The 15260-nt window shown below is 44.0% G+C and overlaps 2 protein-coding genes across 2 annotated transcripts in view; both read right to left on the minus strand.

The window, feature by feature from the left end:
* CRISPLD2 (cysteine rich secretory protein LCCL domain containing 2) overlaps positions 1 to 2633 on the minus strand; it is a 30845-nt gene extending 28212 nt beyond the window's left edge. The window contains exons 1-2 of the mRNA XM_084215144.1: positions 2624 to 2633; positions 1775 to 1821 (exon numbers count right to left, since the gene is read on the minus strand). The gene's annotated coding sequence lies outside the window, so the exon portion shown is untranslated. The remainder of the gene's footprint in view (positions 1 to 1774; positions 1822 to 2623) is intronic.
* Positions 2634 to 7667: 5034 nt separating this feature from the next.
* The window catches only part of USP10 (ubiquitin specific peptidase 10), a 46223-nt gene continuing 38630 nt past the window's right edge, over positions 7668 to 15260 (minus strand). Inside the window, exons 11-14 of the mRNA XM_084215137.1 lie at positions 12918 to 13083; positions 11236 to 11380; positions 10092 to 10157; positions 7668 to 8734 (exon numbers count right to left, since the gene is read on the minus strand). Coding sequence (XP_084071263.1) covers positions 8547 to 8734; positions 10092 to 10157; positions 11236 to 11380; positions 12918 to 13083 — 565 coding nt within the window. The 3' untranslated portion in view covers positions 7668 to 8546. The remainder of the gene's footprint in view (positions 8735 to 10091; positions 10158 to 11235; positions 11381 to 12917; positions 13084 to 15260) is intronic.

Raw genomic sequence — 15260 nt, forward strand, 5'->3', positions numbered from 1 at the left:
TTATTCCCTGGCTCCCACTTGCCAGCCAAAGGATACCAGCACCTCTTGAAAATTAGGTCACTTTGGCTTAATCTATTTCACTCGGGGTGTGCAAGTCCCTTCCTCTGCTTCAGCTTGAGGTGAGGAGCGCTGAGCATCCCAAGGGAGGATAAAGGGATCAGAGAGTTCCCTGGCCAGATTAATTGAAAGCAGCTGGGAGATGCTCACGTTTCAGAAAGCTGTCACAGATTTCAGATGTCCATCCATCAGTACCCTCGTGCCCAGGTGCAAAGACACACTGGGACATGTGTGCTCCTGCCCAGCCTGCCCCATGCCCTGCAGGGCTGGGGCAATGCCTCACCCAGGGAGGCTGAAATCACATTGCCTTTGAGCTGGGGTTTGACATTATTCACAGAAAATCATCAGCTGACAGTCAGCTGAGGAAGCCTCTGCTGTTGATTTCAAGGGTTCAAGAGAGGCACAACCTCCCTTTAAACACATCAGGCCCTTGACACTGGTGCCAGGTGAACATCTGGGAGCCATCAGAAACGACTGAGTCAGCAGAAAAGGACTCCTGAATATGCTGGAAAGCCTGTCCAAAGTGGGGAGAAATGGGAGGCCTTCTTCTGGGGTCTGAGGGAGTTAAAGTGCAGCCCTGGACTTAGGGAAAGATTATTTTTAGAAAGCTATTTCCCCAGCTAATGGATGGTGTCTGCTTTGCACGGAAAGCAGGAGAGCTGGGCACATCTGAAGCCTGGCAGAGGCACTGCTAAAGCAACATGCAGGCTGATCCTGCATTCATGTCCCCAGGTCACCTTTTTCCTTGGGGACCTTGAGCTTTGACTGCCTCCCTGGTGGAGCGCACGAGTGGGCTCCTGCTCCTGGATTATGGGTGACATTTGCAGCTAAAACATCCCAGGGCCTGTGGAGTTACACATGGCACCAGCTGACAAGGATGGAAAATGAAAAGTTAGCTCAGGATGTCAGGAGAGCATTTAAAAGAGTGAAGCAGAGGGGAGTTAGCCTGGGATCAGGCTTCTAAACTGAGCCTGGGATCAGCTTCTAACCTGAGTTAGCCTGGCATCCAGGATGAGTTAGCCTGGGATCAGCTTTAACCAGTGCAAAGAAATCCAGGGATAAAGCCACAAGATGATGCAGCAAACCCCAGGTCACCTCTTTCCCTGGGATGCACACACCCCAAGCTGTGCAGAATTGTGTTGACTTCCAAAGACAAGGAGGATGACAAGTTCCTAGACACAGGACAACAGTGACACATGGCACTGGACACACCACAGATCCAGCATCCTCAAGGCCGTGGGTTAAAACATCCATTTCAGTCCACTCCCACAGAACCCAAGTGGGAGAGTTTCTATGTAAAACCACATGGAGAAGCCACTGGTAACAGACACCACACGTGGTGATGCTGAAATTCCTTTCCTACAGGACCTGAGAGCAGAGCTGCACAAACACAGGCAGCCTGGAGCACACAGATGTGCCCACAGGGATCAGCTCTGGGGACTGCAACAGCATCCCTTGGATATTTTCTATTTGCATAGAAATCCACTCCTGTTCTTGCAAACTCCTCCCATTCATTCCAGATTAATGCTTGTTAATCTTGCATTAAATTCTGCAGGGCACACGTGAGAGAAGCTCAGAGAGTATTGTGTTATTTTATACCATCCAGACAACTTTTTGGAGAAGTTACTAAAATTGTGCCTTCTTCAGAGTCATTTCTTGCACTCCCACCACCCCCAAAACCAAAATTTCAGCATCCAGGACTGAACTTTACACTTACCTTGCTGAGTACTTCCAAGTCTCCAGGTAATTGCAGCTCCTCCAAGCCTGCTTGTGGAAAATGAATTGATGTATTTGAAATACTTAAAGAAGAAGGAGGGGGAAAAGAATGGAATAAGCCTCAGGAGGTGGGAGATGTGCAAGGTCTGGGCTCAGCAACTCGGACCAAGTGCAGTCTCCCGGAGCTGCCGGTGGTATTTATGCTCTCCAGGCAGAGGGGAGAACCCTGGATCATCCCTGTGACACCGGGCGTGGAGCAATAACGAGAAGGAGAGGGAGGGGAAAAGGGGGGGAAAGCCACCAGGAGAGGGCTGGGATCGCAGCAGCTCACGGGCGGTCATTGGGGCTCAGAGGAGCGGGACCATCCTCCCTAAGGCGGGAGGGAGGAGGAGGAGGAGGAAGGAGGAGGAGGAAGGAGAAGGGCAGCCCCGCTGCTATCAAAGTGCTGGCCGTGCTGTGCCAGCAGCCGGCTCTGGGACTCGCGGCCAGGAATTCCAGGGCACGGGGAATCCTCCCCGCACAGGGGGGACCGCGACGCCGCGGTGAGGGCTGCGCTGGACGGGGAGGGAGAATTCCAGAGAGGAATTTTCCCTGGAAGGGACTGAAGGCGGCTGTCTGCCCCCGGCTGCCGGCTCCTCACAGGGAAATCCCACCCAGCTCCAGCCCCACCAGTAAACCCCACGGCATCCCCCTTTATTTCCAGAGCCGGACTTTCGCTGGGAACAGGAGATTAATCGCACTCTAGTTTGCTGCCAAAGCTCTCCCAGCGCTGACATTCCTCCGGGGCAGGAGCGGGAGCCGCAGGGAATAGGGAACGCAAAAAGTCGGTGAAACACGCGGCAGCACTCACCTCTGCCGATGTCCCAACAGCTCCGGCCTTGGCATCCAGCTCCGTGGTTTTACTCACTGTGAAAGGAAACGATTGAGCAAAAGACAAGCTAAAAGTTCCTTCCTTTTTCTCGAAGTAAACAAACAGGGAAAACCCAAACCGCTGTCGTGAGTAACAACGGGAGTGTGTCACGGCAGCAGCATCCCCGGCATTCCCGTGGGATCCGCGTCCCGCACCAGGGTCGGCACATCCCCCGGGATGTCCCCTGAGGAGGGGCACCGGCCACACCCAGCACGGAGCCAGGGGAGCACCCATCTCCTGGGAAATGGCACTTCCAAGAAAAGCAGCTCTGATTTTTCCAAATGCACTGCCTTGTCCTCTTTTCGAAGTTCTTGGGGGAAAAAAAGTCCTTCTATTCTTCTGGCCAGTCAATATTTATTTCTTCCTTCAGGCAAAACACCAGCCACTTTTATTTACTGTTTACTAGGAGGGAGTTTACAAGATATTCCCAGAGGTTTGTTTAAGCCCAGCAGCGCTCAGAAAGCAGAGGGACATTTATCAAACTCGTTCAACAGAGCAGGAGCAGAGGAGCAAATATTGGCAGCTGGGAGAGCAGCACTGCTCTGAGCAAAGAAAGAACTCTCTGAAGTCAGCATCGAGGCTGATTCCATCTCTGACACCGTTTTCCTGAGGATTTCTCAAGAAGGAGCAGATTGTCATCACTGGGGTTGTATGTCCCAGCCCATTCCAAGCTGAGATGGGCGGCCAGTCCTCACCAGTCAGCCCCAGTCCCACAGCCTGGTGCAGCCACACCAGCCCCTCTGGCTGCTCTTCCCACTGCCCACACTCTCCCAGCTGTATTTACAAAGAGTTTCTATTTACTTCCAAACAAACTGTGTATGGGAACCAACAACACGTGGTCCAGCACTTGGACCTGGCACTTCTGCCCTGCCAGGAGCTGCTGAGTGCAGTTTGGGCAGTTTGCTCCCAAAAAAAGCTCAGACTTTGACACCAACACAGGCAACTCAAAGACCACCCAGGACTGGGCTGACAGAAGGTTCTGCACTGCTTTACTGTAAAATCACTGTATCTTGGTTTTTCCCCCTTGCTCTTTTGATTCCCTCTGGATTGGTGAGTTTGCTCTAGGCATATTTAATTAGCTGAAAGATGCTCCAGCCTCCCCCCAGTTCCTAATTTCCCCAAAACACAGTGAATATCACCCCAACACAGCGAACCCTGGTGCCCCCACACAGGCTGCCACCCCGAACCAGGCAGCTCCCCAGCCCTGACTCACAGCCCTCAGAAGGTGCTGCTCACTCCAATTACCATAAAGCTGAATTAACTCATTTTAAATCTCACATACCGACGGACAAATAATTTCCAGACCTCAGAGGAATCTGGTATTTTGTAATCTCCGCAAATATCCCTATGGGAAATTAATCCCTGTAGGATGGTTTGGGCTGTCTGATTGCTCCATCAACCTGGCTGCTTTACAAAGATTTGATTTTTTAATTTATGTTTTTAATATACACCAGGATGGTTTCACTGTACAAGACACACACAGGACCTGGTTGTGCTCAGGGATGAGCACAGCCTGGAACAAGAATTTTTAACCCACCTCATTTTGTCTTGAGTCAGCAGCTTGGGGTCATATGTTCCACCAAAGCCAAAACAATCAGAAGTTACTTTTAATCATTCCTCGTTATTACTGCCTTGATTATAATGTCTCCATTTCATATGTGGTAAAAGCCACATAAAGCAGGCTGCATATATAAGTATATATTAGCAGAGAGGCTTTTAATGTAATGGCCCATGAATGGGAAGAGACACAGATTTCCCTATGCCCTCCTAATTGACCAGGCAGACAGCGAGTCTTGATCTGCACTGGAATTAATGCTCCTTTATTTCCCACTCAAACACAGCTCGGCAGGAATGGCCCCAAAGCAGGGCAGGGTGAGAGGCACAGAGCTGCAGGGGATCCCCTGGTTGGACTGCTGCTCCAGAGCACAGCGGGATGAACAGGGTGAACAGAAGCCAGTGGCAGCAGGGATCTGCAGGAGCTGTGATCACCAGCACAGGGGAGCAGCAGCCCCCGGGCTGGGTACAGGCACAGCCAGGCTCAGGTTTGGGGGAATCAGCCCCCATTTGCTGCCTGCTCACAGCCCCCTCCTGCCTGGACTGGGTCTGCCTGAGGAAGCCAAGGAAGCCCTGCCACATCCACCACACCAGCAGGGTGGAGATGCCCCTCTCTTGATCATGCTGCAATCCAGAGATTACGCCAGCAGATGAATTAACAGCGTAGGGATCCAAATCACAGGAGGGAAATCCAGGCATTGATGGATTTATTCCCAAACACAATTATTACTTGGCACTGTGAGCCCCCTGTTTGTTCTTTCTTGCTGCTCTCCTGTTTTGGGGTAGCCTGGACTGAACACCCAGGTCCATCTGCAGATTCTCCACCTTCTAATACTCAACATTCCCCACAGTGCTTCAGCAGCTGATGCTGAGCAAGGAAACAACTCCCCATAAATCTGTCCTGTTTAATCAGGAAAAGATGATGTAAAACAATGAAATAAGAACAAGAGCTGCAGCAATTTGAGAACATTTAGGGGGCACCACTGGCTGCACTAAGTACAATTCAAATGTGAACCGAAATCCACAAAATCCTTCCCTGTGAAGGTGGTGAGGCACAGGCTTGTCCAGAGCAGCTGTGGCTGGCCCAGCCCTGAGGGGTTTAAGGCAAGGCTGGACAGGGCTTGGAGCAAACTGGCCTAGTGGAAGGTGTCCCTGCCCATGGCAGGGGCTGGGACAAGATGAGTTCTAAGCTCCCTTCCAAGCCACATCAGTTTTGGGTTCCATGAAAACCACTCACCTTGTTCACACAGGTTCCCTGGTCACATCTGCACACTGGAACAGCTCAGGGCCCTTAACCCAGCACCCACCTTTGGAGATTTCATGCCAGAGCAGAGGGTGAACTGCTATCACAAGCTCTGCAGCCACCACATCTGGTTATTCACCAATAGAAATTATTTCAAAAAAATCCTCTGGGTCATTAAGACAGCCTGAAATAAACCCCCAGCTGCACAAATCTCCAGGATGTTGGGAACATCCCCCACACTCCAAGGCTCCCTCTTCATTCCTAGTGAAAAGCAGCAGATTTAGAGCACATTTACAGAGATAAAGGCTCTGCTGACAGCTCAGGACCCATCCTGGCAGCTGAGCTGGCCCAGCCCAGCCCTGAGGGACATCATCTCCAGAGGATATTGTGGAAAACAGCAGTTTCCTACTTAAAACACCTTCCCCCAGCCCCAAACACCTCTTGGCTTTAATAACCCTCCTCCCCAGCCCATCCAGCCCTTCCCCTGCACATCTGGCTCATGGCACAAGGTTTTCCCCACAGCCCTTTGGAGCCACACATCCAGTTTCTCATTTTGGAAATTTCAGTTCTTGTTGTGCATTAAGAAAAAAACCCCAAACATTTCTCAAAATCTGGTTTGAACTTCAGCAAACAAGCACCGGATTTACGGTGTATCAGAGGGTGTTGGGGTTTTTGTTTTACATAATCACACCCAGAGCAAATGATCAAAAGCTGCAAGCTCTTGTTTTGCAACAATGGGAGGAGTAAATACAGAAAATAAAAATTGTGGCTGTGTGTCCACATCACTGTTGCCACATACTTTTATTTCCCTTTTAATACACTGCAGAAGAAGGACTTTAGTGACAAATACATTTGTAATGTCCTCAGTAAAAAATGCAAAAATTCACTTTTAAGTGATACTGAGACAATTTCAAGTCATACTGAGAGAATTTCAACACTTGATTTTTAAACTGGCAATGACTCATTGCCATTTCTTAAAATGGTAACATATGTAACATTTATTAAGTAATATATTAATAAGGGATCACCTGCAGTTTTCTCTGCATTGTTCAGGTTAACCTGCACTATCAGAAATGCACTTTTTCACAATGTACTGGAGACAGAGCTAAATAAACACCCAACACAGGTACAGAACTAATCAAAACCAGGATTTCTGCTGAACAGAAAACCACTTTAACCAGGTTTCAGAAACGGGATGTGAATAAAAACAGCACAGAACACTAAGTTCAAAACCTGGTTTCTTTCTTTTTTGGAACAACCTCCCAGTCCCCCAGGATTTCAAGTTCTCACCAGCGGGGCACTGGGGCAATTCCCATCACAGAGATGGGAGCACCAGTCCTCCAGCAGGCTCAGCTCCAGGAGCTGAGCTTTTCCCTGCAAAGAGCCACAATCCAAGTGAGCTTTGCACAGAAAATTGCCTTGGAATTGGCGGAATGTCACCAAAATCATGAGCAGTCACCACCTGTAAATCAGAAAATCCTAATAAAGCATGAGCAGCAAAAACATAACAATACATGTGGACATCCAGAACAATGCCAGAGCATCATTACAGTAATTCAGCAGAGCAGGACCAGCCCAAAGAGCCATGGGGTTGGGATGCTCCTTCCTGCAGCAGGGGCTCTGGGCAGGAAACTCCTTCCTGTGGGACAGCATGAGAGGGCAGAAGAGTCAGGACAGGCCAGGGAGCTTCCACCATCCCATAATGAAATACGGACAGAACACCACTATCAGCAGAGAATTAAATAATGTATAGGAGTTTTTTAGAGAAAGCGACAGGAAGCTGATCAAGGAAATATTTTTACCCAAAGTTCTCCAGGGCAATGTTGGCTGGCTGAAGAAGAGACAAAGACAACATCATCTGCTTCAGAAATAACAGTGCAGGAGTTTCCATGAGGACACAGAAGGAATTCCATCCCCTCTCCTGGCTGCTCAGTGCTCAGCACTGGGACCACCAGATCCCTTTCCCTCTCCCCTCCAAGTTCAGTTCCACCTGAATGCAAAACAGGAACACTTCTGAAAATTCAAAAAGCTGCAAAAGCAAAGAAAAATCATCTTCACTTCATTTGGGGAAGGCTCCCTACACCTTGAGAAGTCCTACACAGAAAAAACCTTTTGAATTTCCAAGGGCAGGATTCTCACCTGAGGAAAAACAAAACACACACACACACTTTAAACCAACTTTGTGACTTTTATTGATGGGCGACAACTTTATACTTCTAGGTATCACTAAACTGTGTACAATTAGGAACTCAACATTATAGGAGAGCAGACAGCAAAATTAAACAAAGCAGACTTAAAGAAATATCAATCTTAATTATTTTGCCCATTTTCTTAATTTCATGTACACAGAAGCATAAATGCAGTTTGAAATTTCTTAATAGCAATAAAGTTACAATCACCCATCTATATAGACTAACATCTTAACTCCAAATATTTGATCTGCAATGTGTACTTAAGCAGTTTCTCATCGCACAATTATTAAAATGTGTCTTCCTATCAGGAACCAGCAACTCTGCAGTTTGTACATGTTTTGAAGCACAAAGGACCATTTCCATCTCATACACATCGGCTCATATTTTACCACTTATCAAAAACTATTGGGGAAGCAGAGAGAGCTTTTTATTTTTTTTTTTTTTAATTTTTTTTTCTTTTTTTACTGAAGTAAAGATAAAACATTTTCACAGAAATCTACAAGTTCTGTTGCTGGTGCAGGGTTTTCTTCTACTACGCAATTAGAAAGTGGGAATTAAATGCAAATCCCCTTTTTTATTATCTTAGGATTCAGCATTAACTCGGATGAACTTTATTTGTTTTCATATTTTTTGTGATTCACGAGGCTTCCAACCGAGCGACTTCATTCTGCAAAGTCAAAAGTCAACACCAACTATGTTGTGCACAAACGGCAGCTTCCTTTAGCACTCTATCCCATAGTTGCAAGGGGACCAAAAAAAAAAAAAAAAGAATAAAAAGGGGGGGAAAAAAACAGAAAAAAAAAATTCACTCAGAAGAGCATTTACAGGAGAAAAAGTTAGTGATGTTGGCGTTCTACGGGGCGGGGAGGTGGGGTCACAGCAGGTCCACCTGGCGGTAGTACAGGAGGTAGGCTGTGCGCTCCAGGGCCGCCTTGACCACCTGCGAGTGGTGGATGACCCTGACGGCCTGGTCGTCGATGCGCAGCCACCCGTTGAGGCCGATCTGGAACACGTCCGTGGTGTAGTGCCCGCCCGTGGCGCTGTTGCCGTGGTGGTACACAACTGTGGGGACACGCGGGGGGAGGTGCTGCTTTGTGATTTCAGGGTTTACCTCGGGTCCCTCCCCTGATAACTCCCTCAGCCTCTCCTTTCCCTTCCCTGACCCCTGCTGAGTACTGTCTGTCAGTCCTGGAATTCCAGAAGGGTGTCGAGTGATTGGTGGATTCAAAGGATGCTCCATGTGTGAAAAATGTGTATTTTATGATTGGCTTTTCGCAAATATTGAAATGAATATTATATGTGTTGTGTTAGAAAGTAATAGTGTGTAATTTTAGGTTATGACAAAATGTTAAAATAGAAACTATGCTATGTAGGATACCCTTTTTCTAAAGAAAGGACTTTTAAATCTTTCAGAGAATTTATTGCTCCGTTATCAGGAGAAACAAACTTCTTCCCGCCTCGCTTGGGCAGGATGACGCTGTTGGGATTATGAGGAAGAAGCTGACACTGACCAGACAGAATTGATGCATCATGTATGAGGTGTATGAATATGCAACAGGCTGTTGTTTTTAAGGGTTAATCCTCTGTTAACGGGTGTCCTTTTTTGAGTTTATGCTGCCCAGAAAGAGGTACCTGGACGTCCGTAACTCTTTATTTCTATTGTCTCATACTGTCCTAATTCAAATTGTCCAAATTATTATTACTCTAATTGTATTACTATATTTATAACTATTTCATTAGTATTAAACTTCTAAAATTTTAAAAACAAGTGACTGGCGTTTCTCACACACATATCTTTGTCCTTTGAGACCTCCCCTCCTGTACCTGGCTGGTGGCTCCCTACCCCTTCCCTGCCCCTCTCCCTGGAGTTAAAAGGAACAGCAACCACGTGGTTTGTGAGTTCTGCTGGAGCTGTTGTGGGTTCAGAGGCCTGTGGGCCAGAATACAGCTCTGGATCCAAACCCTCCATCAGAACTGACTCCTTTCCTTCCCCACTGCCTTAAAGCTTCTCCAGCAGAGGGAAACCCAAGGAGCAGACCCTGATACGGGGGGAGGCTCCATCCCAGCACCACCAGAGCTCCGGCACATCTGGGCTTGCCTCCACGTGCCCAGCTGCAGCACCCAGCCAGCCAAAAGCGTCTCTGGGGTGAAACACCACACACCCAGCCAGCCAAAAGCGTCTCTGGGGTGAAACACCACAGTTGCTGCTATCTGGTTCAGCACCCAGCCAGCCAAGCTCACACCCACGAGCTGCTTCAGAGCAATTTAAAAGAAAACACTTAACACAACCCCGTGTTTCTATAATTCCATATGCAGAGTCTGCACTTGCAATAGAGGTAAAATACACACATAAAAACAGACAGATAAAAAAACATGCAGATACATAAAAGGCACAGATAATAAAAGACAGATAAAATACCTGCAAAGAGCCGGTAGGTTCTTTGGCCTTTGGAAATTTTACTTTTCACACCAGGAGATAATAGCTCTGGAGGAGGAAAAACAGCCACACATTAGAAATTCCATACCAAGAGAATAATTTTTTTTTTCAGAGAAACCAATACTATCACAAAGGAGAACATTTAACCGAGTTTTCTTCTGCAGCCTTTAAAGAATGGTCATGGTTCTAATAACTGGTAATCAAGGGAGGGAATTTGAAGGTTTGCAATACTGTGGTTTATGAAAGGTTTAAAAATAGCACCAAAAAATGAAAGGAAAATAAGGCATACTAAAAGATCAGACTATTCCATTTTCCCCCTTTCACTCCTGCTGTCAGAATGACAGCATCAATTGTCACTCTGAATCTGTCAATGAATGACAAATCAATTTCAGTTTCCAAGTCATGCTTTCATTCCTAAAAGAAAATTGCAAAATAAAATATTAAGTAAAACAAAAGGGCACTGCCTGACAAGGTCCAGATCTCAGCTGAGATATGAGTATGCACTGATTTTATTTATTCCTATTTGAGCTACTGGCTGGCTAATAGTCCATTTGTCAGCTCAAAACAAAAGGCATTATTTTGGCAAGCTTCAGATGCTGGACAATTTCCAATCTCACACTATTTAAAGTCAGTATCTCCTAGGATACTTGTTAAATAAAGGATCCTTGTTTAACCTCTGCACTATGCATTGTCTACCTTCAGGCTGCATTTTCAATAAAACACCAGTTTCCTTCCACCAGCCATTCATTAATTAAATAATTTGACACTTCTCTGAATTAAATTTGTGATAAAAATGTCCAGTATTGATCCAATATTGGCAACAGTCTTGTACAGACAGGAACAGAGATCCAAGAGCATCACTTCTCATATTTGCCCTCAGCAGCCTATATCCTCACTCTATAAATCCACAAGTTCTCATTTGACCAACCCACTGCCTAGGAAGTGTCAAAGGCATTAAGATCTTTCATCATAAAATAAGCCCACAAAATATTCACCCAAATGACTCCATTTTCATACAACGAGAACAAAATCTCGCGTGGGAGAAAATTAAAACACAGACACTCATAGGAAATACAACATTCTCTTACCCACAAGGAGAGGGAAATTCTGTTCCTAAATCTTTTACCTTTGCTGATTTCCAGATCAACAGTGTACTCAATATTCTTGATCAGCTTCTGGCATCCTCCAGTCTTCTCATACACAAAGCGTTTGAGGTGTAAAACAAGAACAGGGGGCAGCTTTTCTAAGGTGAGTCTTCTACTGATCTCCACCTGAGAGCATTTAATTTTAAATATTAAAATTAATAATCTTAAATTTATGTATTTAATTTTAAATACACTTGCAGCAAACCCTCCAGATTTGTTATTACTGAAGTATTAATTTAGGATAAATGCTTGTTTGTGACTTAAAGCCCACTGGGTCTTCAATCCTAATGTTGTTTCAAAGGAGAACTCAATATATTCAAAGGGAAAAATTGAGAGTTATGACCAAACTTTTCTCTACTAAATAGTGATTTTTATATAATTATAACCCAACAATCCACAAATTTCTGCCTGGAAACCAGAAGCCGAGCTCAGAATTATAGAACAAAAACATTCTGCCTTCCTAGAAATGAAGACATGAAAATATTTCTCAAAATAACTGATTAAGGTTTTTCTCCATTTTTTAATTGAGAAAAAAACTCTTTATTGCTAACCATGAGCATATTATTTTTCAATACATGGCTTGACTCTGCTAGAACCTACATATTGAATACAAACTCAGAGAAAAAGGTTCTACAGACAATATGTTCAGTGTTTTTACTACAATTTTCATACAAAAACAACCATCTATTTCAATTTGAATTTCTTTTGAAAAAAAGATCTGGAAGACGCTGTAGGTGCTTGTACTTCTATCCAAACTCTGAAATATCATGAAGCACCTAACTCATTTTTTCCAACCCAGCACAGGGTTGTCAGTCAAAAACTTTAAACCATTTGCAGTAAAAAAAAATTTAAAAAATGAATGGCAAGCAAAACAAGATCTTTGTGGTAAATCATAATCAGCTTGCAAATGTTTTCTTCACGTGGAAAACAACTGGAGAAATATAAGTTCTGAATATTCAAGGTAAACAAATTTCTGCTATTCATCTTTAGCTTTCCAAGGGAAATGAACCTTTCTTGGTCTAATCCTGTTCTCAACTGGAGGATTTTGAAAACTTACAGACATGAATGTCAGAGGAACACCTACAATTCCAGAGCTACCAACAGAGCACAGAATTCCCATGTGACAATCCCTGCACACCAGAGATGCCTTTACTAGAGCCCACCACAGGAAACAAGGCAAGGCCTTAGTGAGGGAAGTTTAATTATTGTCCTCCAAAATGCCAAACCAAAGGCATGCTTTTCCTCCTTGTAAGTACTTTCCTACTGCAGTTATTACTATCATGTATTATATGTAAAATAAAAGGTATTTACTCAGAAGAGCTGCTCCTTTACTAACAGCACCTGGCAATACCCAGGAATTGGGGGAATCAGTAAGTTATGATATTGAAGATAATGTAATGTATCTTTACCACAGTTCAACCTGATAATTTAGTATATTCTCCATTAAAATCCCCAATAAATTATAACACCAACTCAAACCCCAGCTATTAACAGGCCTGGCTTTGTTTTAGAGCTGACATCTCACTGCTCCAGGATACTCTGAAAAGGTTTGTATCTCTTTTGTTAAAGCCCTAACAACTCTTTGTAAAGCCAGAGCTCTATGAAACCATTTTAAATACAAAGTTTAGCAGTTGACTGTGAAGAAGGGGTGAGCAGAACACACCTCCTGCTTGGTTTTTGTGGTGTAGCCCTGCACAGACTCCCTTGCCACCAAGCTTTCCAAGGCATCCTGCACGGTGCGGATCTTGTCCGACTGGATGTCCAGCTGCAGGGTGAAGAAAAGCTGCAGTGTGGCAGACTCCTTGGAACTCTGCTGGTAAACAACAGATCTGTGGAGGAAAAAAGGAACCAAAATGAAATAAAGAGTGGTTTTCAACCAGACAGAACCTTCAAGGAAGAATGAGTTTATACTTAAGTAACTCAATTTATATTTACTTCGAGGCAACACATACAAACATAAAGGTTAAACATCGAGTTCTAACTTACCCCAATTTAAATGATTTTCATCTACTAAGAGTATTCTGAATGGGATTGTAGCTGAAGTGTTTTATTTATGCAAAGTTTAAAGAAAATGACTGAAAATTTTGATAAGCATTTTTAAAATATTTACCTCCTGGCTCCTTCTGTTAGTTTAGTTTTCCAACAGCTCTTCACAAGTGCAAAGTGCCATTGCTTATCCATGTTCTACTGTAAAAATCACAGCTGATTCCAGATTCTCCAATAAAAATACACCATCTTTTCAGTCACTTCTTTAAGACCAATTTTACAGTGATTTTAAAGTGTTTGCTTAAATCTTACCATAGGAAATATAAAGTGTGCTCCACTGACTGGTAGCACATTTTCTTCCCATCATTTTCTGTACCCACACTTTGTCCACGTATATAAATTATTATGTTGTTATGTATTGAAAGCAGAATTATAATTAATACTACTCTGACCCGTTTGGCCATGCTGGAATATTTCCAGGTCAGGTAAGAAATGTTCATATTGAGGTTAATTTACATGTTCAGGATAATCAAAAGAGCCCCTTTTACCAAGGCAAAGCCCTGAAGCACCAACACAAAGCCAATGCAGCTTTATACTGGCAAATATATCTTCTTTAGAGGGAAGAGAATGCATTAACAACAGCACCTTTGTTTTAAAAAGCAGAAATTATATTGTAACACCTCTTCAGGATATTTTCTTCACAAGATATGCAAAAATCTATTTGATAGCAAAACCTTCACTGGGCTATGATTTCTCTGTAACCATGCCCCTAATTAGAATAATTACAAATCTCAGCTGGACATGAGAAAATCCATCATTTTCAATGAAAAATTATTCAAGCACTGCAAGAATTCCCAGGAAATCTTTGTACTTTCCCACTTAAGCCTCATGTTTAGAAAGGCTTTATAGACTGGGGTTTTTAAGTAATTAAGCCTAAATAGACATTTAATAGACTCAAGACTCTCAAGGACAGCCTAAAAACTCCCAAGCCTGAAGTTTCCTCAGCCAAAAGATGCCAATTTAAATCATCTTTTCCTCACTGCTTTTCCCATTGGATTTTTCCAGTTCCTGAAGCTTTCATTTAGTGGAATTCTACTGGCAGTTTTATATTCAGTCCTTCCTATCTCCACCCCTGAGGATGAAGCTTTCCAACATCCCAGGGGATGCTGTTTCTGTGGTGAATTGTGCCCTGGTGTGAAGGATAAATAAAGTGGAAGTGGTGCCAGCAGATGTTGGATTGGATCCTGTGGTTCTGCTGCTCAGGGCAAGGTTTTCCCTTTTTCCAGTTTTACCTTTGCTTTTTTATCACTTTTTGTGGACTTCTACAGAAAACTGCCATCATCTCAGTGTTTTTAATATAAAAACTGATGGAATCATGTAGATATCTAAACAATTGTGACAAATTCTGGGTAAATATACCTGGGGTATTAACAGCACCTTGGGTATGTGAATCATTGATGCAGGACTCCATCAATACCTACAAACGTCTGTCTGCCAAATTCTATGGAAAATATAATTTTATTTACCAGCTGTCTGGCTCAAAACCCAGAAGAATAAATAATCTCAGAGCATTTCCAAGGCAGAAGGCACTAGCCCACATCATTCACACTTCTTGACTCAATATCTGGCAACACAGAGAGTCAAACACCAGCAATTAAGTGTCTGTCTCCAATTTAAAAATAATTCTTCAAGTCTAGCAGTTTTGTTTTGCTGTATGTTTTTAGCAAGTGTTTACTTTGCTTTCATTTTAAATTATACATCTCTCCAAACAAGTCAGGAGGCTTCCTTTCCAAAAAGTATTCAGATTCTCCTTTCTGCCTTTGTCTGGTATCAGACCTGCATAGAAGTGATATGCCACATTCTTTTCATTCCAGTAACATCTTGTAGCAATTTACGTTTTTCCAGACTTCTTTTGTCTTTAACATTTTCCTTACTACTTAACACAGCTTTCTCTGGGAAGCACAAAGGGTCTGAATAACCTAAAAGTCACAGTTTTACGTTTTAGTTCATTGTTTTACTG

This window comes from Fringilla coelebs (assembly GCF_963513975.1).
Source record: "Fringilla coelebs genome assembly, chromosome: 14".
Taxonomy (NCBI): Eukaryota; Metazoa; Chordata; class Aves; order Passeriformes; family Fringillidae; genus Fringilla; species Fringilla coelebs.